The sequence below is a fragment of the Fusarium tjaetaba genome (assembly GCF_013396195.1).
Source record: "Fusarium tjaetaba strain NRRL 66243 chromosome Unknown NRRL66243_c0000302, whole genome shotgun sequence".
Classification (NCBI taxonomy): domain Eukaryota; kingdom Fungi; phylum Ascomycota; class Sordariomycetes; order Hypocreales; family Nectriaceae; genus Fusarium; species Fusarium tjaetaba.
The window spans coordinates 31,425-59,195 of NW_023501498.1; the positions used below are offsets into that span (position 1 = coordinate 31,425).

At 48.9% G+C, this 27,771-nt stretch overlaps 9 protein-coding genes across 9 annotated transcripts; 4 read left to right on the forward strand and 5 right to left on the reverse strand.

Annotated features, from left to right (window-relative positions):
- Positions 1-257: 257 nt before the first annotated feature.
- FTJAE_11838 (alcohol dehydrogenase) lies at positions 258-1,703 on the reverse strand (the record flags this gene model as incomplete). Its single annotated transcript, XM_037344823.1, has 7 exons — positions 258-287; positions 336-879; positions 933-1,057; positions 1,111-1,256; positions 1,311-1,410; positions 1,467-1,533; positions 1,582-1,703. 7 exons carry the CDS (start codon positions 1,701-1,703, stop codon positions 258-260), a joined length of 1,134 nt encoding a protein of 377 aa, XP_037201117.1.
- Positions 1,704-3,048: 1,345 nt separating this feature from the next.
- FTJAE_11839 (uncharacterized protein) lies at positions 3,049-5,970 on the forward strand (the record flags this gene model as incomplete). The annotated part of the gene is made up of 1 exon (XM_037344824.1): positions 3,049-5,970. The coding sequence occupies one exon, from the start codon at positions 3,049-3,051 to the stop codon at positions 5,968-5,970; it is 2,922 nt and encodes a 973-aa protein (XP_037201118.1).
- A 1,512-nt stretch (positions 5,971-7,482) lies between these two features.
- FTJAE_11840 (cytochrome P450 monooxygenase monooxygenase) lies at positions 7,483-8,979 on the forward strand (the record flags this gene model as incomplete). Its single annotated transcript, XM_037344826.1, has 1 exon — positions 7,483-8,979. One exon carries the CDS (start codon positions 7,483-7,485, stop codon positions 8,977-8,979), a length of 1,497 nt encoding a protein of 498 aa, XP_037201119.1.
- A 519-nt stretch (positions 8,980-9,498) lies between these two features.
- FTJAE_11841 (dolichyl-phosphate beta-glucosyltransferase) lies at positions 9,499-10,848 on the reverse strand (the record flags this gene model as incomplete). Its single annotated transcript, XM_037344827.1, has 3 exons — positions 9,499-9,900; positions 9,951-10,667; positions 10,732-10,848. The coding sequence occupies 3 exons, from the start codon at positions 10,846-10,848 to the stop codon at positions 9,499-9,501; spliced, it is 1,236 nt and encodes a 411-aa protein (XP_037201120.1).
- Positions 10,849-12,185: 1,337 nt separating this feature from the next.
- Positions 12,186-12,734, reverse strand: FTJAE_11842 (uncharacterized protein; the record flags this gene model as incomplete). Its single annotated transcript, XM_037344828.1, has 1 exon — positions 12,186-12,734. The coding sequence occupies one exon, from the start codon at positions 12,732-12,734 to the stop codon at positions 12,186-12,188; it is 549 nt and encodes a 182-aa protein (XP_037201121.1).
- A 5,177-nt stretch (positions 12,735-17,911) lies between these two features.
- On the forward strand, positions 17,912-20,789 carry FTJAE_11843 (pleiotropic drug resistance control PDR6; the record flags this gene model as incomplete). The annotated part of the gene is made up of 5 exons (XM_037344829.1): positions 17,912-18,028; positions 18,112-18,237; positions 18,305-18,369; positions 18,420-19,846; positions 19,894-20,789. 5 exons carry the CDS (start codon positions 17,912-17,914, stop codon positions 20,787-20,789), a joined length of 2,631 nt encoding a protein of 876 aa, XP_037201122.1.
- Positions 20,790-21,583: 794 nt separating this feature from the next.
- Positions 21,584-23,964, reverse strand: FTJAE_11844 (AAA family ATPase; the record flags this gene model as incomplete). Its single annotated transcript, XM_037344830.1, has 3 exons — positions 21,584-22,327; positions 22,389-23,428; positions 23,481-23,964. 3 exons carry the CDS (start codon positions 23,962-23,964, stop codon positions 21,584-21,586), a joined length of 2,268 nt encoding a protein of 755 aa, XP_037201123.1.
- Positions 23,965-24,910: 946 nt separating this feature from the next.
- Positions 24,911-25,992, forward strand: FTJAE_11845 (uncharacterized protein; the record flags this gene model as incomplete). The annotated part of the gene is made up of 2 exons (XM_037344831.1): positions 24,911-25,250; positions 25,304-25,992. 2 exons carry the CDS (start codon positions 24,911-24,913, stop codon positions 25,990-25,992), a joined length of 1,029 nt encoding a protein of 342 aa, XP_037201124.1.
- Positions 25,993-26,624: 632 nt separating this feature from the next.
- On the reverse strand, positions 26,625-27,615 carry FTJAE_11846 (SEC4-like Rab GTPase; the record flags this gene model as incomplete). Its single annotated transcript, XM_037344832.1, has 3 exons — positions 26,625-26,938; positions 27,115-27,382; positions 27,586-27,615. 3 exons carry the CDS (start codon positions 27,613-27,615, stop codon positions 26,625-26,627), a joined length of 612 nt encoding a protein of 203 aa, XP_037201125.1.
- Between the last annotated feature and the right edge of the window lie 156 nt (positions 27,616-27,771).

Genomic DNA, 27,771 nt, shown 5'->3' on the forward strand with positions numbered 1-27,771 from the left:
CTAAGAGAAAAGTCTTGAATTTGCAAAGCAAGGTTGGTCTTTGGTTTTCTGTGCTGGTGATCTCCCCAATAACCTCTTATTCTGAACCTGTGTGCTCGCTCTTGTCCCAGTCTAACAAACAAGCAATCCCGTCTGGTTCACCATCGAATAGAAGGCATCACCACAGCACCAATTCTCTCCTTCCAATCCAATTCCGTCCAGTCCGATCGAGACCGAGCTGGTAACCATCGCCAAAAGTTCGCTTTGAGACGGATGCCCTATTCCCCTCGCGCAGCCGGTGAGATGGGCTATAATAAATCAGCACATGTATTCGTATGTTGTTATGAGGAGCGTACCTTTGGTAGTTGGATGTGGTCAAACGTGCCGCCCATCTGGAGCAGCCAAACGTCTGGACCTCCAAAGGAGTTACCCCCACGATACAGGAAGTCGTTGGGAAAGCCCACATCGAATTCAGTAGCCCCATCGATCTCTTGGATATCCTCAGGGGAGAGATTCAGGGTGAGAGCCTGAATGTTGGCTTTGAGATGATCCACCTTTCGACCACCGATGATGGGAAACACATAACTTGTCTTATGCATGACATACGCCAGTGCGATGCTGGTGATGAGTGTGTTCTTACGGTTAGCGATCGACTCCAGCACTTTACTGGTTCTGATCTCTTTCTCGCTGGCCTCCACTCTTCGTCCTTCCCGCGCATTGCGTTGTTCTTCGGTCTTGAACTTTCCGCCTCCAAGGGAGCCCCACGGCGCAATTCCCATGCCTTCAGCTTGACACATGGGAATAATATCCCGCTCAAAATCGCGGGACGCCGCGGACCAGCGACCCTGATACACAGAGAACTGGCGAAGGCCATTGCAGCGGGCATATTCGTTGGCCTTGCTACGGAGTTTTTAGCAAGTTATTCGCTCGTAGAAAGGCACATTGCATCTTACCTCACGATCCAAGCAGGAGTGTCGCTGACGCCCAAGTGGAGGACCTTTCCGGACAGGACGAGTTGGTTGAGAGATTGCATCATCTCTGGGATAGAGGTGTTGCCATCATACCAGTGAACATAGAGCTGTGGCACTGTTAGCTTATCATTCTGAGCTTCGCTCAGAAGAAAGTACCTACAAGGTCAATGTAATCGGTCTGCAGGTTCTTAAGGCTGGCCTCAACTGAAGCCCTCAGACTCTTCGATCCGTTGCCAGTGAAGTTCACCATGATATTAGGAGCACCAGGTCCAGCTCGAAAGTTGGTAGTGTATTTGGTGGCAAGAACTGGGCGCAGGCGTCAGTACAGGACTGGGTGTTGAGCGAGAAGGGGTTACAAACCGATTTCATCCCGGTTACCGCGCTTCCGCATCCATTCTCCCACCCATTTCTCGGTTTCCTGGAATTGGTAGTTGTTTGCAGAGTCAATAAAGTTTCCGCCCTGTTCTTTCATTAGCACTCTGTCGACATCTTACATTCGACATATGGTGTTTATACCTGTTCATAGAAGAAATCCAAGATTGACTCCGATGTGGACTGGTCGCATTCTCCCATCCACTCTTTCCTACGATACCGTTAGTAGATAGAAGCCATCACTGAAGGTGTGCCTCACCAAGCATTTCCAAAGTTCATTGTGCCAAGACAAATAGGGGACACCCAAACCGATGCAGTTGGCGACAACAGTCGGTAGCGCCCAAGAGGGCTTTTGGGAGGTGGTGCGAAAGGGAGAGCCATTGTTTGTTGCGATAGGTTGCTAGTGAGGGTGATGAAGAGGTGAGAAGTTGAGGTGAAACGATGCAGTGGTGGTAGATTTGTAGGGAATGAGGATGGAGTGACAGTGAATGGAGGTGGTGATGATGGTGGTGGCAGCGGCAGTGGCAGTGGTAGTAGCAGTGGCGTCACTGCATAAGAACGATCGATGGTGGCTGGGTTTATGTTATCAAATACAAGAGTTGCGAGTTGTTTCTCTGTTGTAAGTGAAGGGTTCTCATCCGACTTTATATATTCATTCTATCATACGAAACTGGCAACTCGTACCAATCCCATCAACATCATTTTGGGACGGACCTTCTGGACTTAAACGGATATTTCGGTCCCGTACTTGCTGAAAGAATAGTTACATCTTACGTGATGCTTCCTAGACGATATTGAAGTTGACTCACATTCCACGGCACTAACGAAGCGCATACGGGCGTATGCCACCAGAGTTGATGTCCAACGTATGTAACAAGACCTCAAACTGACCCGAGGAACTCACGTAAATATTTCCATTGGCTTCTCAATATACGCTAAAACGGGGAACTACCTTGATAAGTCTAGATCAAGATCAATTCATATAATTATTCAGCAAAAGCAGTTGTCAAGATCATCGAAACAAACAGCGGAGAGATGGAGATAACGGACTTAGAACATGGGGAAGTGTCCAACTTGCATTAGACACATCTTTAGCATCCACTAGATATGTGGCTCGAGTCTCGAGATCGACATTAAACACCTTGATGTGTGAGGTTGTCTAGGTTTGTGCAACATCCTAAGCACCTTATATCAACGCATCATAATGTTTTGTCTGTATATCACTTGCGGGGAATTGGTCTCCATATGGAAAATGGCAACTTGAAGATCTAATAGCCGAATGACCTGCCACCCGAAACGTATTGGCCTTTTGGAGTAATCATAGATACATCTAATATTATTAAGAATTAACTGAAGTAATAAGATGCACTGAACTTCTAGATAATGACAATTCTAACAATAAGACATCAAAATGAAGATGATGATACGAAAATGGCTTACCCTGGAGCTGGACACTGACAAAGATGCTGAAGGTAAAATGGGCTGATGTTGCTGGCCATCGTAGCTCTCTCATTGGCTCAAAGTCCCAATTCCTCGGCCGGGCGGGTACGTACCTAGCCTCCAATTCGATTGGATCTCACTCGGCCTAGAATCTGTGCATCACACCACGACAATTACTGCGAGCGACATACCGAGACGACGAATTGAACATCAATCTACGAACCCACGACCTCACAAAGCCGATCTGGGGCAGCATTGGTCCGGATCAAGATGACGACCGCCTAGAATGGCCACTCCAAGCCCCGCCCCTTCAAGGGTCGCCGTCAACGCCCTCCGTGGTGTTCTCCTAACAACGTCCTGTTCAGTCATTATTCTTGCTGAGGAACGACGTCGACGACTCAACATCGCTCGGGCTGCTCTCGACAATGCCAAGAAACTTCACACTGCGCGGGTGAACCGCAACTCCGCTGCGCTGGCTGAGAGCTACAGCAGTAGACGAGAAACCTTTCCAATCGAAATAGCCCACGATTTCCCGCATGCACCCACCAACAATGCTGTACGCCGTCAACGAACAAGAATTGACTCGCTGGAGCATGAATTGTCGCGCCTGAAGGAGATTGAGCATATAGAGTCTTTTGAGACAACATTGCCTGAGGATGGGGACTCAACAAGCACGCCTCAGAACCGCCAGAGGAGATGGGACGAGTGGGACGCAGCACGAAAGGAATTATCACGAATATCAGAAAACAGCACATTCTCTCATAACGCCCTATCCATTAGGTTATCTCCAGAGATGAGGCTCCCAACTACATCATCACCAAGGACACGATCAGCCAATTCCAGGATAATCAAGGCCAGAAAGGACGCTAGCACAGGCTCAACAAAAATATACACAACGGACAACACCTCAACGGCAAGAGATGGACAAGTTGGCGCAATAAAATCAGAACCAGTCAATGAAGCCTCGATAGGACAACAAGAATCGTGGTCACGGCTGGATAATCTCCTTGCGGAAATGGAGGCCCAAGATCTGCCACGCGATGAGCGTGTCCAGAATGAAACGAGAGCTATCAAAATGCTCAAAAGGCTGGCCTCAGCACAGAGTGAAGATGCACAAGAGGTTTTATCAAGGGGCATCCGGATACTTCAGTCCACAGCATTGTCTCGGGAATACGGAACCATCCCTCTCATACTCGAAGCTGTCCGTCCCGTTTGCAAGGATATTTGCCTTTTGGCCGTGCCCTTCCTCGACAGTCTTTCCCGGAGCCGCGACGTCGATGGCGTGAGGCACTTATTGCGAAGTTTATCTCGCTTTGAGCCTCAGTCGAAGGAGGCAGTGAATACCAATCGCAATGAATGGGTCACTCGGCTACTTATGCATTACTGGAGGAAGACGAAGGACTTCCTGGAGGTCAAAACGATTTACACATTACTCCAAAAAGGCGGTCTTTTTGACAACAGTGTATTTTCTTCGGCTACTCAGTATGCTGTCAGACGCAGAATTACCCTTATTGCTCTTGATGCTGGCGATGACGCGACTGCAAGTGCAGAAATGTCGCAGCTCCGCGAGATGAAACCGAAGACCTCGGGTGTCGATGTCAAGCTTCGTGGCAGATTTATTGTACGCGAAGCTGAATTGGGACAATGGGACAAGGTCTCAGCTGGACTCGAGGCTTTCGGACCCAAAGCAAAGCAATCCGACCAGTTTCAGAATATTTTATCCTGGCTGACAAAGATATATTGCAAGGATCACACAACCGCGGAGATGGACATTTTTGTGAGAGATCTTGTCAGCAACCACCACATGAGTTTGAACAAGCCCCTAGCTTTCTTTGTTATGGATAGGCACGGCCGAACTCGCAATCTTCAAGCCCTCGTTGCGTGGGTGCAGTTCTGCCAAGATGGTGGATTGGCGATGGACCAGATCTTCTTCAACGAGATTGCCGACAAGTGCTGCAGATACTGGAACCTATCGAGAGCTGATGTGATCCGTATGCTGAAGGATGCACGAGCTTCTGCGCCATGGCTGAAGGACCCTCTGTTGACCAGCTACGCCAGTGAAGGCGGCCTGCATGATCTTCACAAGCCTTTGCCGGGAGAGAAGACAGACAGCTATGGAATTGCCCCAACTCTGCCAGAACGCCGAGGTGACTCAATATCTATCTATGAGCGAGCAGCTTTCAAACATATGAATACTCTGGCGCTTGAGAACGACTGGACCGGTGTTTACAGCGCCTACAAGGAGGCAACCAAGAAGGGCCTTGGTGATTCATCACGATGCCTTCGACTTGCTGTTGTTGCCAACATTCACTTGGAAGGACCCCATTCAGGAACAGTGACGTGTCTCATCAATGAGGCATACATAAGGAATCACGACATCAGCGGTGCTTTGGTTCCTATGCTGGTCGCTCGACTTGAGGCTGGCGACAATGTAAATGATTTACTCCGCGAGAATCTCGCCAAGGGTCAACACATCCATGACAGTGTATACAACAAAGCGGCTCGTGTTCTCACTCAAAAGGGTAACCCTGAAGCAGCGATCAAGGTCTGCGAAATGGCAGCGCAACAGAATGGTATGGGTGAGCTGGCGTACAACAAGTTTAACTTTGCCAGTCTCATCCACTCATATACTGGACAAGGGCGTTACAGAGACCTGATGTCACTTATTGCAAGCTTCATATCCAAGTCAGAATGGTGGCAGGGTAGTAAAGAGTGCAAGGAATCCGTCAAGTTAGCTATGAAGCATGTGGCATCAAGAGCAGCCACGGACCACAGGCGAGAGAACACGCACAAGCAAGTACTATTGCGTCTTGACGATGCTCTTGAACATATCAAGTCTCTGAGGGCGACGAACAAACAAGAGCGGGAGGCCGTTACGAAGGAGGTTGTTGGAGCTTTCAAGACGGTGGAAGAGCCAGTGGCATTTGAAGGAGGCTTCTTCCCAGACACACAATCTGGGCGCCAGACGCCAAAGGATAAGCGGAATACAGAGTGGGAGCTGTCTTCAAGACGAGATTCAATACCCCAAGCATTGAGCGAGACGAGGCACGGGATCGTTGAGGGTGAAGTGCCTGCTCGACAGCACAAGATAGATAAGATGCGAACAGCACGACACGAGCGGACGAAACGAGAGAGGACGCCCTCGCCTGAGCTTACTGAGGATGACATATATTTAGAGAAGGAAATAGCCAGAGCAATGGCGGCTTGAGATTAGAGATTGTAGGCTTAGAAGACATGGAAATGCATTGGCATGGCGTAGACAATATGGTTACAGAAGAGGCATTTGGGTATATGGGCTTCTTGGTCACGGTAACTTTTCTTTGTGACCTGAGAATATGAGAGCATATGATGGTATCTGATGGTATTATCTGTAAAAGAAACAATACAAAACATTATTTAAAAAATTTATTTATTTTATGAATACTGTATGAGTTTCATCAATGTGCCCCTCTTAGCACATGTCAATTGATATGGGCGATTCCTTATTTTCGCATGTGATTCTGTTTCTCAGTTGTAAGATGAATTGATTACAGGTGGGGCTTGGGTTGATAGTGTCACATGCAGCAGCGTATTCGTGTAGACTTGACCCCGTCATCATGAGATTTGGTTAATGGAGGTCATCAACCAGAAACTGATTGGCCACTAGCCGCTAAACAGACGCAGGAACATCAAATAAGCATCGACCCCAACCAGAGAAACCCTTGAGAGTCGCATTCCGAATACGTATTTTCTCTTACTCTTGACGAAGTAATACCGGACTCGGCAGAGGAGAAATTGGTTCGAACCACGTACGATCTGAATCTCTCTCTCTATGAGACGACGTCCTCTCACATGCGAAAAGTCCCGGAACCTGGCGGTGTCCTTTTCGCACATCGAACCATGCCCGCAAGATCTCGTCTTCGGTGGTTGGCTGCTCTTTTAGCGGTCAGGGCGTCTACGGGTCTTGGTGGCGCGATTGCTGCGACCAAGGGGACGACAGCGTTGCGGGGTGAAGTGTTCCAGGGGACCTTACAGTGGGTTATTCCCCTGGAGCTACGATAATGACAGCCCTAGAGAGAATGCCAGGATCGCCCCATGCCAGTCCTAGGGTCCATTTCTCTCGTTGGTTTTTTCTTCTTCGTTTCTTTGAATTTGGGCCCCTGACATGACATTCAGTGACGGTTTATAGGCTGATTTGTTGATATCCTGGAGGATCAATCCCACGAGAATGAGAGGAAAAGGGAGACTATAAACGGCGCATATCCGGTCAATTGTGATCAGACGAGAGGAATTGTCGTCTTTGAAAGTGTCTGTGGTGTTTAAGTCGGTCCAATTGCCCGGAATTCCACTCAATTGATCGATCTCTCTCCTAACCTTTTTTATACTTGCCCCCAAAAAGTCGAGAGCGTCATTGTCACAGGCTCTGTGGCCCCCGAAAACCGATTGACGTTTAAGAGATAAGACTTTACATTATTTGTTTGGCTTTACAACTGAGAATCTGTATAAAAGCATTGATCTCATTCTCTTTACAAAAGCATTGCCTTTTGTTGCTGCTCTTGTTACTCTTTGACCACTTCCACTTCCACCCCCTAATTCCCAGGGCCAATCCATCCAATTTCTCGCCGCCCCCCGATCCGCGATTAATAGACCCCCCACTCCCCATCGAAAGTCTTGTTAGACAATTCCTCAACTACCGCGACTCAACTTCCTCTCACTTCCACAGCAGCCAATTATTTCAACCATGGCTTCAGTACTCACATCAACCGAGTCGCAGACTCGCCGTCGCGAACAATACCACGAGGCCGATGTCGTCGTTGTAGGAGCTGGTGTATTCGGCTGCACTATCGCCTACGCTGTCGCAAACCAGGGCCGATCCGTTCTCCTTCTCGAGCGATGGCTATCGGAGCCCGATCGCATCGTTGGCGAACTTCTCCAGCCTGGAGGTGTCGCCTCACTACAGAAAATCGGCCTCGGTCACTGTCTCGAGGGCATCGATGCCATGCCCTGCTACGGATACACTGTCTTCTACCACGGCGAGAAGGTCCTTGTTCCTTACCCTGGTCTCGACGATAGCGGCAATGTCACACATGCTTGGGGAGGTCACAGCACAGCGGATAAGAGACCGTCTGGATGCAGTTTCCACCACGGCCGCTTTATCACCAAGCTACGAGAGTCGTGCATAAACCACAAGAACATCACTGTTGTTGAGACAGAGGTTGTCAAGACGCTGCGCGGAGAGGTGTCGGATCAGATTCTCGGTGTTGAGAGTCGCACAAAGAACAAGGAGACTGGTGTTAAGGAGAAGGATTACTACTTTGGACAGTTGACCATTATCGCTGATGGTTACGATTCCAAGTGGCGCCAGGAGGTTCTCAGGACCAAACCCAAGGTCTGCTCAAAGTTTTACGCTCTTGAGCTCATCGACTGCGATCTTCCTGAACCTGGCCACGGCCATGTCATCATTGGCAATGCTTTCCCTATCCTTCTCTACCAGATTGGCACTCACGAGACTCGCGCTCTTATCGACGTGCCTCAAGGTATCCCCGAAGCCTCGCCTGAGAATGGCGGTGTCCGTGGATACATCCGCAACTATGTCCTTCCTGCGCTCCCTACTAGCATCCGACCCTCGGCTGAGAAGGCTCTTGAGGATGGCAAGATTCCCCGAAGCATGCCTAACAGCTGGCTTCCTCCTACGAAGCAGCGCGCTAACGGAGCCATTCTCCTCGGTGACGCTATGAACATGCGACATCCTCTCACTGGTGGTGGTATGACTGTCGCATTCAACGATGTTGTCATCCTCGCCGAGGAGTTGCATCCCAGCAAGGTGTCTGACCTCGCTGACAACAAGGCCATCAACAATGCGCTTGACCAGCTTTACTGGAAGCGCAAGCCTTTGACCGGTATCATCAACGTTCTCGCTCAGGCTCTGTACTCCCTGTTCGCAGCCAACGACCGTCAGCTCCGCGCTCTTCAGTACGGATGCTTCAACTACTTCAAGCGTGGCTCAACTGACGGCCCCGTCGCTCTCTTGGCTGGTATGCTCCAGCGCCCCTTCATCCTCGCCTACCACTTCTTCTCCGTTGCATTCCTCGCCATCTGGCTCAACGCCTGCACCGTCATTGGCTGTGGTATCTTGGGCATCTTCAAGGCTCCTCTCGCCATCATCGATGCCGTCCTCATCCTCTGGAAGGCATGCATTGTCTTCCTTCCCATCATGTACCAGGAGACATTCCAGTAAATCTGGAGTTTGAAAAAAAAAAAAAAGAAGAGAAAAAGAGCATGACGTGTTTAAGTAGCGAGACCTGCGGCGTTTATGGAGCTTTGGCTTGGGACTTTTATGTCGAATTTTAAAAAAGAATCTAAGTTTCTTTCAGCAATGGGAGATATTAGATTAGAGCAGAGGGACGACTGTACATATGCCCTTCTTTTCATGGGTGGTTATGAGACATTTGAGCATTTCGGAGTGTTGAGCGGGAGTGGGTTTTGTTAGATATACACACATATGCATGCTTGATCCCCATACTACCTGTGGTTAGAAATTGGGAGATACAAGTAGATTATCATTTCAAGATTAATATTAATTGCAATTGAGCTTCAGTTTACTGTTACTTGTTAGCATGACCGTCTGTGGGACGAATCTCTCATATTCATTAGTTCGAAAGATTTGTTGACTGTGTTTATTCAACTAACGTAGACATGATCATTATGATTACTGAACGTTTGCGCTCATATCCTGTCTGATCCCTTGACCTCCGTCCTATGTCAATCGTCTTCGATAGACACCAAACATCCAACTGGCTCTCAGCACCGCAAGGCCAATAGCCATCTTGATACTGTCCTGGATGACGTTGAGCTTGCTGCCACCAACCTCGTGCCACTCAATGGGCACCTCAGCAACCTTGATGCCGGGACTGGTGCCAATAACACTGCCATCGTGGCCAAGAACTGGTGTCGCTGGTGCTGACTCTGCGAGCATGAGCATCTCGATGTCGAAGATCCACCCCTCAGTGTGCATGTAGGGAATGATGTGTGGGAGGGATGCTCGCGAGAAGAGCTTGAAGCCGCATTGGGTGTCGCGGATTCGCGATGTTGCCGGGGGTGTGAGGATCATGAGCACGAGATGGAACGATCGCATGAGGAAGTTTCGTAGAGCCGAGCGCTAGTTGTGTTAGTTAATGCAATCGATATAGACGAGAGAGTTGAGTTTACCTTAACAACGGCTTCACTGCCCACAAGATGGGCTCGGCTTCCAATAGCAACGCCGCGGTGTGATCCATCGACAACCTCCTCGCATCCTTCAATGAGCTTACCAGCATCACAGAAACGGGATGCGCCATCAGCATCAGCGAACAGGACGTATTCACCCCTCACATGTCGGAAACCATGAGTAGTGGCTCCACCCTTGCCTCTGTTGCGAGCAAGTGAGACAACTCTAAGAATGTCATGGAGGCCGTGTTCTTGGGCAAACTTGAGGACAACATCCACTGTCTTATCCTTGCTTCCATCATCGACAACTAAGATCTCATATCCGCCGAGATCCTCCTTAGGAGCGTTCCGAACATGTCTCTTAGTCGTAGGACTCGCTCCACTAGGTCCAGCTTGTTTGGTTCGGCCAAAGTGTTCGTCGAGATAAGTGACAGCCTCCTCGAGGGTGGGGATAACGCGAGCTTCTTCATTGTAGGCTGGGAAGACGACGCTCAGACGCACTTCAGCGGGTTCGATGTTTCCAGCATCGGGGGTAGGGAATGCTTCATCAGGGCGGACGTGCTGCTCGCTAGCCTGTCGCTCAGCGAGCCAGCGATCGTACCAGCAGGGGAGAGGTTGAGGCTGTGTGCGTCCTTGAGTGGGATGGCTGGTAAGGTAGGTCTTTTCGGAGGCGTAGACGGGTCGAGGCTTTGGCGCGACGAGATGGAGGATGACATAGAGCTAGGAATGAATGGTGAGCTTGCGATTGCGCGCGGGGCCCTAGAGGGGTTCAGTGCATACATACCCCAAGAAGTGCCAGCGCAATAAATGCGAGAAATAATGTCAGAAGAATGTAGACGGGCGTAGCTTCAGCCCAAGCCCATAAAGGCCTGAGAAACTCCGCGGGCGGATCGATCGCCATTTTGGCGGAGGAGAGAGAGAGGGAGGTTGTTTGATACGGCTCGCGACTGCGGAGATGCAGCGATGAAAAGGCGAGTGTAGGTAGGCATTCAAAGCGCGCTCATTTGAGATGTCAATTAGTTTGGTGCAACGTACACAAGGAAAGGAAAGAGAAAGAAAAAAAGGCGAACGCGCCCGTGGGCGACGAAAGGTTTAGAGTAATGAATGCGGTGAGTTAGGTTGCTCGTGATTGTGGTTGTACAGCATTAGAAGGCCACGAAGCATGAATGAGGTGTTGCGTTGCATTGAATCTAATCTATGATTACGTAGCTACAGACAGGCCAAAGGGTGCTATAGTGAAGATGGTAGGGATCGGCAGGGACCAAATGGTGAAATGACCAGTAGGAAACTGCCGGGGCTAATATTTTTAGAACAATTGAAGACATTCACAATGAGAACCACGGTTGATCATTTACTCAAATAAATGAATGAATCTCAAGAAATACATGAATTGTAAATGATAATTTTCAACATCAGGCCATAAATGACTTGAAGAAACTAACATGAGATACGAATGCCTCTACTTAGCGAGTCTAAGCTCTGCGACTTGCAAGATCAATTAGACTGAGTCAACTGCAATACGGATAACCGCATTTGATTATTTAGTAGGTAACAAACTCAATTACTACCCCTGCAGCAGTAGGTGGTCTTCATGACATTCACAAGGATCGCGATCGGTGGAAAACAGAATGTGAGCGTGAATCGTTGTCTTAGTTTCATTTCAGTAACAGTTGGTCCCAGCCAATGGAGAATGAATGACCTGGTGCCATGCCATGCCATCCTAAAGCTAAAAAAGTATGTAACAGTAATAAAAGGAAGAACCCGAAGGGTTCTAGAAGAAAAGTCTAAACGCTATTGTACATGAAGTAAAAGGGCTTAGCTCGGTTCCGATTCCTGCTCTGAACCAAGTCTAAGTCCAAGTAGAGTGTGGCGTACTTTTTTTCACTTTAGTATAAAGATTTCTGCCAAGATGTGTCAAACTCGACATCGGAATGCCCGAGACTGAGAGGGGCCCCATATCCAATGCTTGCTCTCTCCCCCACAAGACGACCCCTGTCTTGTCTTGTCTTGCTTGTTGGGTTGGTCGCTTTCGCATTCTTTCAAAACTCAGAGTACCGTGTCCTGCTCGATCTCAAATGGAGAGCTTGGTGGACGGATCGGTGTAAGTTGATGGACCTTGCTGGGCCGAAGCGTGGTTGGTAGCAGGGAGTCAGTCCCTTGCTGATTTTTTTGGGCTGTAGCTTTTGATCATGTCTGAGAAATCACCCTCCAGGGGCAGAAATCTCATCAAGTACAAGCTTAGATCATGACACCAGTCTGGAATCGCTCGGCGAGCCGATCCCGAGGGTCAGGAGATACAGTGTAAGCCAAGCCATACTGAGGACCTCGGACAACTTCCTTGCCCTTGAGAGAAATGGGATGATGGAAAGTTGGCGCAGGAGAGTACTCATAGATGTGAGCAGGCTCAAAGTGATGCACAGGAGAGTGACTTCTAGGGCTGATGTCTCCATCGTAGTCAGTCTCGCTGGCTTGATAGGTAGTGCTGCAGCTGCCACTGGTGAAGGGAGAGGCCGTTGATGATCCGGGGAAGTTCATCTGGATGTGGTGATTATCGTGCATGGCATCAGCAACGGCCTTTGCCGTTCGCTTGCGGTTCTCAGCGCGAACCTTGGAGCGGTCGTGATGACGGGCACCAGCTGGACCGACGTTGACTGAATCGCATGCTGCGTGTGTGGGAACATGGCGATATCTTTGTGTGGGTTTTGTTGCCTTGGGCTGCTCTACTTCTTTGGCCTTGGCTGTCTCCTTGTGATCTCGAGCACGCTTGATGGAACTGAGGATAGACATGGTTGTTGATGGATATGTAAGTTGAAGAGATGCTGATGTGATATGATGTGAAGTATATATAAGTGGATATGTTAGTGTTGATTGTATTGTATTGTATTGTTGGAATGGTATGAAGGGAAAAAAGAGTCGTTTTTTCAACGGGCGAAGCGGTCTAGATATAACAAGAGGCTGAGGATAGGTAGTACATAAGTAAGTAATGGCTGAAGTGATGGATGCGTTGGAGACTGGCGTCAAAGTTGAGCTCGCATCAGCGTCGAAAAAGAACCTGAGGGCCCGCAACGGCGCTGCAATAGCCGATCTTTTACTGAGTTCGAGACCCCCCAAGACGAGGCTTACAAGACTTGCAAGTCAGGTCTAAAGGGCGTTAAAGTGAAGCGCCACAGACGCACCAACCCCTGCGGAACCGTGAAACAGGTCTAACTAGTCTAACCAAGCCCTTCTCAGTCAGTGTTTGCTCATGAGGCGCTGCGTTGAAACGACTATGAGGCAATCCAGGGGTTTTTACGATGGAATGGAGTAACTATCTATGCAGAGCGTTGAGCCACATGTTGCAGATCTTTCTTTTACATGATTCAGAGCACGATTATGACTCTCGCCATGATAAAAAAATATTATTATTTTTGGTGAAATCTAACTTTTGACGCTGAGGGAGTTTTGGTCTTACGAGGGTGGACTCAGTATGTCATCGTCCAGGTCCAGGTCTGCCCATGTCTTAGACGACGTCCAACCCATGTTAGTTTCCGCCTCGCGTGTGAAGCCGGAACTTCCAGAAACCACGTGTTGATGAAGACGGACAGAATCGTCGATTGCGATGTCATCAATCGTCGATTACAATGTCACCAGTCGAGAATCAACATGTCACCAGTCGAAAAGTTGCATATCTAAAATCGACGATTGAGATGTCACCGCTCGAGGTTTGATATGTGACCACGCCCAAGAGAAATGTCACCAACCGTTCGATTGACAGCTTCTACAGCCATTACACACTTATCGAGGCATAATTATCCCTGTCCCTGTCTCTAGCCCTATCCCCATCCCTGTAGACTATCGGCAGCCATACGCCATCCGTGTATCTTTGCGGCACCGCGTTGCAACGGGGCCATCGACCTCGGTCTCGCCCCTTCGGTATAACTAATACGTGATGAATATTCTAAGAAGCTGTTTGTTAGCTCAGCCAGCCTTTTCATAAGCAAACACTCTGAGTGGCTCGTTGCCGAGTCGTCCAGACCGTGTGGTTAAAACGCCACCAAGGCTGGGGTGTAGCCTGAGCCTGGCGGTGCAGATACAGCTGACTACTCCGCAGAGCCGTGTCAGATCATTCACTTTTACCTGCCAAGACTGAAAATATATCGCTCCTCGGTGTCTCTGTCGCTGCCGATGCCGGGGGTACCAGTTGTTCAGTGTAAGAGCTGCGGAGAATACCGAGATGGCTTCGCTCACTCGGGGACCCGAAGAACCCGGTGACTCAAAAGCCGATGGAGTCATCAAGTCCTGATTCAGCGACAGAGCTTACCTCAGTTTCTATTTCTACGTCTGTGGAGGTAAGGATTTATCCGTTGCTGCACTATCGTAATCGCTTCTTTGCCATACGAGATGTTTTAATGTTTAGAGACCACTTACACGTCATGTCGAAACAATTCTTGCATCTCAAACGCCTCTTCTACGTCAATTACACAAAAAACAGTTGGAAATAGACCCTCCAACGGTCTTGTGCCTCTTTACTTCAATTCATTGACCAGATTAGGACGACGTGGCTTCTCTACAGGCTAGATCTGCACACAATCCATATCGTGGCGTCAGTCATTACATTCGAGTTGTTTCGGCCTCACAGATTGTCTGAAGCTATCGGCATTTCGGATTGTTTCTGTGGCTTTTGAGCCCCTGGCTAAAAGATCTAAACGCCTCTTTCGCCTCACTCTTGACTCACAATTGCGCACTGCAGCTTGGCTGGTCATGATTGTGCTTTTATCGTGAAGCAGTAGTCGTAAAAAGGTTCCATTGTCGTGCATAAGCCCAGAGGGAACGTGCTGTGTGTCTGCAGGTTTGACAGTCCGGGTCCCCCTGTCCTTGGCTGTCAGAGCAGATCTGCACCAGGGATGTACCCCAGGCCAAGCCACCACGCGACTAAAGAAATTCTTGGACGGATTCTTCTTGGTTGATCTCTTGATTTAGGAGCTTGAGCTCCGTATCAATAAAAAGACACTGGTCGCCATCGGATCAAAGTGGTACTGTAAATGGGTCAACTCATAGAAAATATACAATGGATCAACAGAGACATGACAGACCATGATGATCCCCCACTATTTGTCAGTTCTAAGAACTCACCCAAGCTCGATTAGGCCGTCGTCTCACGCTAGAAGCTTTAGAAGCCAGACCAAGCTTCCTAGAAGAGTTTAGTACTTCAGCCCTCCAGCGTTACAATGTCCTGCCAAGGTCAGATCAGATGTAACCTCCCCCCTTGCCATTCCACGCTGCATGAGGATGTGGTTAGATCCAGAAGAACCAACAAAGCTTGGCTTGTTTCGCTGTCACGAATCCTCCTCGCGGTGCGGCCGACTCGACTGAGAAAACTGCTTGGATTGTTTCGTTGATGACTCGGGAACTTGCATCTTGGCTTACATCAAAGCTCTTCTTGTTCAACGGGGACGCCTTGTCTTTGGTGTCACATTGTGGAAAACCGCCAAGAGATGAAACAATGTTGGTTGGCAATACATTATACAGCACTTTAGTGACTTGTGAATAGAATAAGCCTCTTTCCTGTATAGACCTTCTCTTCTCAGGCAAGCCTCGTTCTCTTGGCCTTCGCTGCTTTCGCGCTCGCTTTCTTCGGTTTGTTATATCGCAACACCTTCAGCTCTACAGTCTCAGTAGTTCGCAACCTTTACTTTCTCCAATGGTCTTAGCAAAGTGTCGACCGTTACAGGAAAGGATGATTCTGTATTAGCTTGCTATGGTCATGAGGCGACCGTTGTTGTTGCCTCGTGGATAAATGCTGATGCCTCTTTGGGCAGAGCAAGAGAACCAACACAGCTGACTACGATGGCCACGTTGCTCAACAGCCTCTTTTCTCTATATCAGGAACACTAAGAGACTCAATTGGGCTACTATTGAACACTAGACTGTGAACTATCAACGTCTGGAAGCCCTCAAGAGCCAACAGGTAGCTCGATGGCGCAGTGAGAAGGCTATCTTGCGATCGCACTTTTATCCGGTCCTCGTGCTTGATGCCGATGCCGATAAAGCTCGGTGCCGTGTCTTTGGACCTTCAACTAATAGTTCTCTCGATAAAGACACCCAACAAGACACCCAAGTAGATAAGGGCGTCTGGCGTCTCAGTGACATGCCATAAGAATGCTGAGCATGTCACGCAGTCGATGGTGAGCTCTTTCGATTGAGTTCTGTGGCTTCTTCGCTGTCACCAACCTCAGCATCGACAAGATCAGGATCCCTTCTTTGCGTGGTTTTCCTCTGTTTATGTGCTGGTGCTGATATACCTGTCTCATTCCTCCCTTTATTAACTAACAAACATTGAGCTTGAAGCTATTTTATGCTTCCCACCCCCGAACTCGCGATGCGGGGAAATAAATAAACCTTGCCCAAGGAAATAATAACAGCTTTAAGCCCCTTAAACCGACTCGGCCCTACACGTTCCTGCAGTAGGAGTAGCGTCATGATTTAACTCAAAGGTTGAGTTTAATTTGTCCCTGTCGATCAATTTTTGCATAAATATTGATTAAAGTTGAGAGAGGGGGAATTATGTAAAGTGAGTGGAAGAGTAATGGAACGACTTGTACTAATCATTGATCCATAGATGGAAGAGACATGTGATTCTATAGAAGCTTCCTTTGCCTGATACAAGCACAACACAAGCACGCAAAGGCTGAGCCGACTGTATGCAGTCCGGCTTGATTGAAGGATTTAGGCATATCCGGCCGAACTCCATATTCTCCCGGCAACGTGCATTTACAATGCCTGCCTCTACGCGAGTTTCACGTGAAATCCACGCTTGTAACAAAGAATCAATGTCGCTCAACATAAACAAACAATCGACTTGTCAACATATGACGATGAGCCGCCTACACGATGACACTTGCAAACGATATAGACTACCTTATCTGCATAAGGGCCGAACTTGAGAGCCCATTGCCCTGGTAATAAACGAAATCTGGTCATACTGCCTGGCAACGATTGCCACTCAATTCGTGTTTCTTGTTGACGATGTTTTTTTTTCGAAAAGTTATATTTAGTTCGTGGTTGCATCATCGCCTCCCTCAATGTCTTGACAGGTTCAGGGGTCCTTTTTTTTTGTCTCTGGTCGCGCAATTGATAAGAAACGGGAGAAACAAGCTTTGATTGGACGAGAACCACTTGTTTCCTTTTTTCACTTCTCCAGTCCCGCGTCATTTTTTCAAAGTGGCAACACCAGATACAGCTCCTGATTGGACGATAGGCTCCTTTTTCACCAGCCTCACTGTGGCTGACACGACATTGGTAAGGCAGGGCCCCCTCCCCTCGCCCCCCAAAGAGGATCCCAAGGCCTAAACCCAACACCATCTGGCAGCCTGGTCACGCGCATTGCCCACCTCAATCCGCATTTCTCGACAGCCTCAAACGGTCCCTCGATATATATCGGTCCCTTATCGTTAAAACCGACCCGAATTCAATTTCTTGGCCCCGGATCCCGCCTGCCGCATACCGAATTCACGGCTCTGTACGGCTGCCTTTCTGTCGCCCAAGTCGCTTTCCGCTTCCGCTTGTCGCGCCTTCCATTTCCCGCGGTCGTCGCTCCCTCCTTCCCGCCGATTGCTTCCGTGGCGTGTCGCCAACCTACCGTACCTACCTTAGTTGTCCAACGCACACCGACCCGCCCGAATTTCGCCCGCGCCCCATCTCGATAGATTCCCATTGCATGGCGCATTGAAGCACCGTCGCTCGCTTTTTTTATTGTATCCTTTTTTTTGATAGAGGCGCCGGCTGCGCATCTCGCATAAATCAGGATATCCTGACGTTCCACTGTCGCGCACCGTCTGCGCGCACCGTAAGGAATCGTGGCGGCGCTTACGATTCTGAGTCCCAACGAACCATCGGAGCTGTCCCTGCAACAGCATCTCGAACTTGCCCCGGATCTGGTTGCGTATACGAACCTCACTGTCGAGGGAGAGCCCGAGTCTTTGATGATGGCACAGCCCGTGCCTCATCAGCCCACCGATAAGAAGCGCGTCAAGGTCTACGAACTCCGCAACAATGACTGGTTCGATCGAGGCACCGGCTTCTGCAGCGCGAGCTTTGAGACTGTATGTTGTTGATGCCCTTTCAATTCTGCATCTTTGTATGCACTTTTGCGCCCGGAATTAGTTGCTGACTGTAGCGCCTGCAGCTTGAGGATGGTCGCAAAGAACCGCGCGTCATCGTTGAATCAGAAGATCATCCCGACCGTCTTCTGCTAGAAACAAAGATTCAAAAAGAAGATGGATTCCAGAAGCAACAAGGCACGTCACCCATGGTCCGAGATGCGCATTGAAGACGTCATGTGTCTAACCTGACTCACAGATACACTGATTGTATGGCAGGAACCTAGTAGTGGAGTTGACATGGCACTCAGTTTTCAAGAAGCCGAGGGATGCGCCATGATATGGTTCGTACTGATTATCAGTAACATACAACTTCCGTACTGACATCCAGTAGGCGTTTTGTGAGCAATGTTCAACAGACATTTCATAATCATCTGCCAGGAGCCGGTATGCAGGACCGCTCATCGCCTATGAACTACGATACTGATAACCAATGCCTAGATGACGGCCTTTCTGACGATCTCCCTATCGACGCTCCGCCGGCAATAAACTTGCCCACAGCCGAACTTGGAAATCTCGGAGATATCGAACAGACCATGCGGATGATGAGCACGACAGCTAATGGCCGCGATGCTCTTGCCAAAGCAATTATGCAAGAGGATTTCATCGGCAAAATTGTTCCCCTGGTCGAGATGGCCGAGGACCTCGAAAGTCTTCAAGACTTGCACCGACTCTGCAACATCATGAAAACAGTCATTCTTCTTAACGACACCTCGATTATAGAGCATGCGGTGTCGGACGAATGCGTTTTAGGTGTTGTTGGTGCTCTGGAATACGATCCTGACTTTCCTAGTCACAAGGCTAATCATCGACACTGGCTGGGTAATCAAGGTCGATATAAAGAAGTTGTCCCTATAGAGGAGGAACAAATTCGCAGGAAGATTCACCAAACATACCGTCTACAGTACCTGAAGGATGTTGTTCTGGCTAGAATACTCGACGATCCTACTTTTTCGGTTCTCAATTCTCTCATCTTTTTCAACCAAGTCGATATTGTTCAGCACCTGCAAGCGAATGCCGCTTTTCTTAACGAGTTGTTTGGCATCTTCAGGCCCACGAACAGCGATCAGAAGAGAAAGAAGGAAGCGGTGCTGTTCATCCAGCAATGTTGTGCTATTGCCAAGAATATCCAACCCCCGGCGCGTCAGACATTATACAACAACTTCATCGCCCATGGACTCCTTTCCGTCATCCACTTCGGGCTCAGGCACCATGACGTGGGAGTTAGAGTTGGGGCAACCGACATTCTGATCTCTATCATCGATCACGATCCCCAAATGATCCGTCAGACTCTGTACCGTCAACTACACGAGAACCAGACTCTGCTCACTGACTCTTTGATTGATCTTCTACTGGTGGAAGTTGATCTTGGCGTCAAGTCTCAAATCTCAGAAGCACTCAGGGTCTTATTAGACCCTGGCCCCCCACAAATGCAAAATAACGAGGCCCTTGCCAAGGCTAATGGTGAGTTTATGGGAAGACAGAGACCTCAGATCGCCCTGGACCCTCAGCAAGAGACTTTTCTCAATAAGTTCTATGAAAAGTCGGCTCCAAGGCTATTCAAGCCCCTCGTGGATTTAGAGAAGCGAACGGACATGAACTTTACTGTGCAGCAGGCCTCCATGTTCACGTATCTTATTGAGATCCAAACATTCTTTATCCGCTGTCACCAGTTACGCGTCAAGTTACATGTCATGTCTCACGATATCGTTAAGCGCATTGCTCAACTTCTCACATGCCCTGAGAAATTTTTGAGATTAGGTACGAAAACTTGATCCGATGTGTTTGACCTTGCTAACTCTCTATAGTTGCTATCCGTTTCTTCCGATCGTTAATCGGAATGCAGGATGAGTTCTACATCAAACATCTCATGGAGAAGCAAGTCCTTGGACCAATTCTTGAAGTTCTTATTGAGACCGTGCCCCGAGACAATCTCCTTGGCTCAGCATCGCTGGAATTTTTCGAGTTCATCAAGAAAGAGAATATCAAGGACCTAATCAAACATCTCGTGGCCAACTATAGAGAAAAGCTTAAAGGGTTGAGCTATATGTCGACATTCCGGGAGATCCTTCTCAGATATGACCAAACTCAGGGTTACACATCTAACGTCGACTATTTCCTGGAAGCCGAAGACGAGATGGGCAGGAGACCTCTAGCGAGCACAAGGATGGCCGAGCAGATCACTGTTGAGCAAGAGCAAGAGGAATACTGGGCGACATCTGATCCTGAAGATGATGATGACCATTCAAGTAAAGAGGGGGAAAGGACACCGTCCACGAATGGCTCAATCACCTCGAAGCTACTGGTCGACTACGCATCCGATGAAGAGACTGACGAAAATGCCGACCCTGAAGCTACACCAGAAGCGGACAGCCAGCACAGCGATGTTGCATCCGATGCTGCATCCGATGCTGTGCACTCGCCTATTGATTCGAGCCTTGGGGGAGGTATTCCACCGCCTGAGCGACTTTCAGAGAAGCGTCGACGCGAAGAGGAGGAAGACGAGGATGAGATGAGCAAAATGATGCAAAATAAGAGACGCAGCAGCAGCGGTTCTGTCACGGCGATCCTCGGTAACTCTCGCGGCCCACAAAGGCGCAAAAGCTTCAACGTCAACTCTCCCACTGGAGGCAAGAAGATCGCCATCAGTCTCTCTAGCGGCTTAAAAACAGGCAGCGATCCAGGTTCCAACGAGGAGTCGTAAGTTCTCCTCACTTCTTTCGGCGATGGCGTACCGGTTATTGGTCTGTTTTTGGTTTATCATGAAAGGGGGGTGCAGACCTGAGGTCTCACTCCCGCACAAGCACATTTAGCAAGTACAGCTTGCTGGTTAACGGAACGGTCAGGTGGTGAGAACCGGCGTTGATGTTTGAAATATCCTTGTGGCATCCGTCACTATATTCTTAGTATCACATGCTTTGCTGCACCCAGGCACCCTTTGACTAGGCGTGTCTGAGTCATCTGCATTGCTTGGTCTGGTCTAATGGGGCTTTATCTGGACAGAGATTCTGCCCCCTTATTTGGGCGATAGGGTCGTCGAGAGGCGACGGCAGGGCACGCGGAATTGCGTGTGGAGGAAATCAGGGCTTGCAAGTTGAGATTGGCAGGATTGTAAAAAGGGGGAGATTTTGAAAGCGGCCTGCTAGCTGAGCAGTATCCGTAGTGCATAGGGGTGGTTTACTGAGTTGCAGAGCTGTATCATAAACTTTATGGCTTCAATGGCCCTTGTGAGACGAGCAAGGAGCTGAGTCGGGTTCAGGGACGATAGTTGGTGCTGATCCCAGGCCATTCGTAACGAAGAAATGAAAAAGACCCGTCTAGATGAAGAACAAATATTCGTCGTATTTGCCCAGTTCTTGTCACTCGATCCAAGTTTCCCCGGTACATAATATCCATTTCTAAACTTTGATGAACTTTCATAAACTTTTATTGTATCATCTAAAGCGGTCTTGGTTTAGTCTATCCTTAGGCTAATCTTTATAAATTTCACCTAAACTTTTACACCTTTTTGAACTGCCTGGACCACTTTTCGTACCCATCGATCATCTGTTTTGTAATATTCCGTGGTGTTTTCTCAAGAACAGCTGTCAAGTCGGCCATCGTCATTTCGAGCTTGTTGGTCGTTCTGTCATCGTCATAACGCTCCTGGACAAGCATGCAGGTCTGATCGCAGATGGACTTGATCTCGGCTCCGGAATAACCTTCAGCGAGTCGAGATAGGTCTGCAATATCGACATCTTCTGCAAGAGGAAGGCCGCGGAGGTGTACGTTGAAAATAGCTTCTCGTGCCGTTCCGTCAGGGGGTCCAACGTACAGGACTTGGTCGAATCGGCCCGGGCGCATTAATGCTGGGTCCATGGCCTCGGGTCGATTGGTAGCTGCCAGGATGAGCACCCCTGAGAGAGCCTCGAAACCGTCCATTTCAGTGAGTAGGGTCGTGAGCATATTGACAGAGCCAGTGCTACGGGTAGCAGAGCCACTGCCTGAACGCTGTCCACCGATAGAGTCGATCTCGTCGAAGAAGATGATAGATGGAGAAGCATTGCGAGCTCGTTCGAAAAGAGTACGCACGGCTCGCTCAGACTCGCCGACGTACATGTTAAGAAGCTCGGCACCTTTGACAGCAAAGAAATTGAAGCCTGATTCTGTTGCGGCTGCTTGGGCTGAGAGAGTCTTGGAGCAACCAGGAGGCCCGTAGAGCAAAAGACCTTTGGGAGGAGGCCGAAGAGAGTGTTCTGGGTTCTAAAGGCATGATAGTCAGATTCTTGTTAAGATATTTTGATAGTCAACTCTCATATCTCACCTTTGTATACTTGATCATTCGGTTGAGTGCCTTTTTCAGCACATCCTGACCACCGACATCCTGCCAATGAATAGTAGGAGGGTTGAGATTGATGTCGCGCATAGCCGTGGGACGGACTAACTTTCTCGCTCGTTCTAGATCAGACTTTTCCAAGAAATTTTCCTCGTCAAAATCGACACCTGCCTTGAGCAGCTGGGTTTTGCGGCTACGGGAGGCGGTTGTGACTAACATGGCGAGATCCTTAGGACTGTATGCGTGTGTCATTTGTGCCAGTTCCAGGAGAAGTGCTTGTCTGTCGTGTTTAATCGCTGGCTTAAGCGACTCAAGTATCTCTTGACGCTCATGGGTTCTAGGTATAGGTAGAGGAGTGTGGTCCAGAAAGCGAGTGGGTGATCGTAGTTCCTCGGGGATATCAGTATAGAAATCGGAGCAAGTCGCGATTACCACGACTTGAGTGTAAGCGTTTTTCGACTGTGAGATTTCGGCCAGAGCGTCCAGTTCTTCGCCTATTGTTTCGATGACAGTATCGCGATTTGAGCGATCCTTGCTGATTAGAGACTCGAAATTATCCATCAAAACGATGCTCGGTTGCTGGCTCTGTGCAAGCTTGAAGGTCTCTCTGATACTCGCGATCTTGTCCGAGGGCTTAATCCAATGCACTCTGCCCCATTTAGTTGCAGCGATGCGATTCAAAATGAAAGTCTTGCCAGTACCGGAGCCACCGTGGATAACAAAAGCTGCCGACATCTTATCCCCTCCCACATTACATGGGTGAGTGATGAGGAGTAGGAAATCGTTCAGCGTGTTGATCTGCTTTGTCATTCCAGGGACACCAGTTACGGCCAAGTCTCCACGGTCCTGGGCATTTAAGTCTGTGATTGTTGAACTGGCATCAGCGATGATTATGGTTGTCCTGCGACTGCTGAACTTGGCAACGCTATTTGTCTTCGAGTTAACTGAAATGACCTTGAAGTAGCGGCGAGCCTTGCAAGTGTGCATCGCTTCCACAACCATGCCAGGGTAGATGAGATCAGCACGATCTTGGGAGTTAGCATGTTGGATAGTGAATCGTATAAGGGGGTTCAAGCTTACCAAAGGCAGACGCAAGTGAATTCTCCCAAGGTAAAGGATACTTTGCGCCTTCCTCTAACCTCTCCATCCTTTCAAACTCGGCGGCTGTCTTGTCTGTCACTTCAGTGACTTCTTGCACAACGACTTCTTCCGCCTCTGGCGTTGTGCCTGCAATCGCGATGCGAATAGTATCACCGATTTTGAAACCTGTAGCTTCTTGGAATGCCCTAGTCATCATAACTACATTGGGGCTGAGGTTCTTCTCTGGGAGGATCCATAGCGAGGCTTCTCGCTGCAGGTCTTCTTGGGGGACGACATCTTCCTTGTTGGCGGCGGCAGATTCCAAGCGTGTGACAACGCAGTGTTTTCCGTTTTCTAGATTTCCATTTAAAGACAAAAGAGTGTCTTTGCTGACATAGATTCGAGCGGCACCGAGAAGGCTTGCCTTTTCGAGGCTTGTATTGGCCAAAGGCCTGACTTTGGCGTCGACACTCTTCGCAAGCATGACAAAGACGAATGTGATGGTATGTGACAAGTTTAGCTCAGTGTAGATGAGATTTGATGAGTTTAGAATAGAAACGAAGTAGTCGCCCTAAGAGTTAGGTAAGGTAAGGTATTGTAAGGCACTGCCTCTGAATGTGGTTGATGAAGGAAGGATGTTACTTGAGCTGCTACTGCCGTGTTAGTGCGCAAGAAAATACTCTCCACTCCCACTCACAAATCTGCAAGTGCGACTGAAGGCTCTTTCCAACCCAATTTGAAGGGCCCAATTTATAGAGCAGGAGCAGATAGATACATGTCCCCACTCTGAACGACATAAGGTAAATCCCAATGTGACACATTAATAAAAAGCCATCTATTTCTTATACTTTAGGCATCATTCAAGATCCTCTACTATCCTGTTTGGTAAGTCACTGTATTGACCTCCCCAGCATCCACAACCTTATTATATACACAGCAAAGTGGGGTGGGAAGAGTCATCATAGCTTTCAGTAAAAATACATATGCTCATTTGGCCCCCTGAGTCACAATTATTCAAGCCATAGATAATATAACTTCGTTCTGTCTTCGTCAGTACATTTCACGTCAGCCAGTGAGTGGTTGAGAGACTCATGTGGCGCCGCCAGTATGGAGTAGGTGTAAGTGATTTGAGAAAAAGGAAGGAATAGTATCATCATAATTGATGCTTGTAATTCTATACCATATTGAAGAGATTATCCCTCCTTCACTCACACCTTCAAGGTTAGAGATACTCATGAGCGTGGCTCAAACATACTTTTTTATCAATCTCTCATGAGAACGAACCCCACTAAACCAAATCAGATCTGAACTCGGCCGAGTCCCGCAAAACACCAAGACTCTATTGCTACTCTGCTCCAAGATGCCCTCAAACTTGCACTTCCACTTCCACCAACCTCAAATCCCATGATTCCTCACAATCCACCGCCCGGATGATCCGCCAAAAATGGCTTCCCCATGCCAGGGCCATCTTCGCCGCCCAGAAAAGATGTCTTTCCTCGCCAGGCGTCAGATCCCCCAAATTCGCCGAAAAAGATGAGAGCTGGGGAACTCTGCAGGAGAAGCTCAACTCTTCTCTGGCTAAGCGCAGTCCCGGTCGGATCTCCAAGTCGAAACCAAGGCCTCGCAATCCATTAGAGGATGCAATGGCTGAGGGTCTTGGTTCCCAACACATGCTTATCATCGAGGGTCTGCCAACGTCGCTCGTCGCTGCTGACTTCCATCGTCTTGCGCCGGGTACCCTCGCTGGCTGGGAAAACGTCATTACTCATGGTACTTCAAATCCTCCATACGATCATAAACTGTTGAGCTCACAAAGATACAAGTCTACCAAGATCGCGATCCCTGGACGATGGAACCGCTTGGCACATACTACATAACCTTCCCCTCCAGCGCCGCCGCCGACATCTACCGCGACAGAGTCGAACGTGTCCTCCGCCTCGCCCAAGCTAAGATGAGAGATGGCACAGGTCTCTGGGCCACCAAAGTGAACCCCGCTCTCATCAATAGAAAAAGCAAACCCGAAGTTGAGGTCGAGCGCTTCACACTCCTCCCAGGTTCTTACCCATCCGCACCTAAGATCAAGTTCAGACGGGTCAAAAACATGGCATGGCAGCAAGTCATGCATCGAATCGTCAAAAAGTCTTCCCATAAAAGGAACCCTAGCCATGTGCTACTTGAGCTACCGCAGGCGAGCTTCTCGGCGTCGGAGCTCAAGGCCATCATAAAGCAGGATGGTATAGAAAGTGGACACGATTGGCAGATGGATGTGTTTAGTCTAAGGGAGACCATGGACTTTGAGGAGGGGTTTCCCAGAAACACCCGCCGAGTGCCTTTGTTTCGAAGCAGCCCGGAGTTTCGACACAAGCTCGATTCCCGGTTTGTCCTTACCTGCGCGAATCCTGAAGTTGCATGGCGATTCATTCGTAACTGGAATCAGCGCATTCTTGAATATGACGGAGGAGACGAGGTTACCTTGCGTAACCGTGTAAAGGCATCATATATTCAGACTTAGCGATTGTATTATATTGTAACAAAAAGAATCAAAGAATCAGAGACGCTCGCTTCACAGCCCATCAAATCTCTGATATTATGAAAATAAGACATCATCACATTCACAAAGGAGCCAATGACTCCTCTTGACCTGATACCTAATCGCAGACAAGGCAATTAAATACTTCAACAATGACCACTCATGCACATAACGAAAGCAATGTATATTAGACCCAGATCAAAAACCGAAACTCCAGACCGGAATTGCTCTCTAAGATGGGTTGGAAGGTCGATCGGGGGAACAACAAGACATGACCAAAACCTCTCGCAATGTCGTCACTCATTCTTTTGAACGTGACTGAGATTTGCCGCCCAGCTCAAACTAACAGCCATCCATTCCTCTCTCTCTGCTCCTTTGCTTCTTTCCTTCGTTTCCTTTCGTCCATCCATCCTTCCTTCATGCTCGGAGAGAAGAGCACAGGTTCTCTTCCCATCCTCTCAATGGTGAACTCTCCAACTCTCTCATCCCACGCTGACCCGCACACAGCGTCTTCACCTCCCTCGAGTTTACAAAGTAATAAGCTTGAAAAAATAAAAATAAAAACGACGGCAAACGGAGAATGACAGATAAACGGACTCCTTAGGGTATTCGGTTTAGCAGCACTTGCTGCCGCCGCCTTCGCTCTTATCGCCGACGTTGACACCGCTCGCTGAGGGTTGGTCGTTCTTGGAGTTATCGATAAGTCGCTTCTTGATGTCTGCGGCTAGGCTGTAGAAGGCCTTGTCGATATTGATGTTGCTCTTGGCGGAAACCTCGAGGAAGGGAATGCCCAGCTCGTCAGCAAGAGCCTGGCCTTGCTCGGTGGAAACAACTCGCTTTTCCTCCCAGTCGCACTTGTTGCCAATTAGAATCTTGTTGACACCCTCTGTAGCATGTTGCTCGACGTTTTGGAACCAAGTTCGGATGTCTATGGGAGAGTTAGTTAGTTGCTATTGGTATATGTGGCTCGATAGCGCATTGCTTTGTTGGGCCAAGTCAAGGGCGCTGGGCGACCATTTGGCTATCGGGTAGGAGAGGGGCAACAAAACAAGATATCATGAAATGTGTATATCGAGCCGTGTCGTGGACGATAGTAAGACGTACTGTTGAATGAGCGCTCGTCGGTGACGTCGTAGACAAGGAGGATTCCCATGGCACCACGATAATAGGCGGTGGTGATGGTACGGAAACGCTCCTGGCCGGCGGTATCCCAGATCTGCAACTTGACGCGCTTTCCATCGAGCTCAATAGTCCTGATCTTGAAGTCGATGCCGATAGTGGTGATGAATGAAGGGGTGAAGGAGTCTTCGCTGAATCGCAGCAGACAGCACGACTTGCCGACGCCGGAGTCGCCTATCAGGAGCAGCTTAATCTACATGACGAGGAGGGTCAGCGGAGAGTTATCACGAGGCGGTCGCAAGCAGTGAATAATAGCGACAACAGCGCGATGCGATTTGGTATATTCATTGTTCGTCGTGGTTTGTATCGAGACGACGTGAATCCAAGGGACGCAGGGGGCGGATTGGCGGGCGGTGGGGGTGAGGAACAGTAGTAGATTGGATTTGGATATCGTACCAGGAATTCATAGTTGCGATTACTTGACATGTTGACCAAGAGTGAGAGTATCAGAAGAAGCTACCGTGTAGTGAAGCGAAGCTACGATGGCGACGAGAATTCGGTGGTCGAGGGTGCGGCGAGGCGAAGAAGCAAGGCTAGAGCGGGGGTGATTGAGTCCGGGTGGTCGTCGAGGGTTGAAGATGG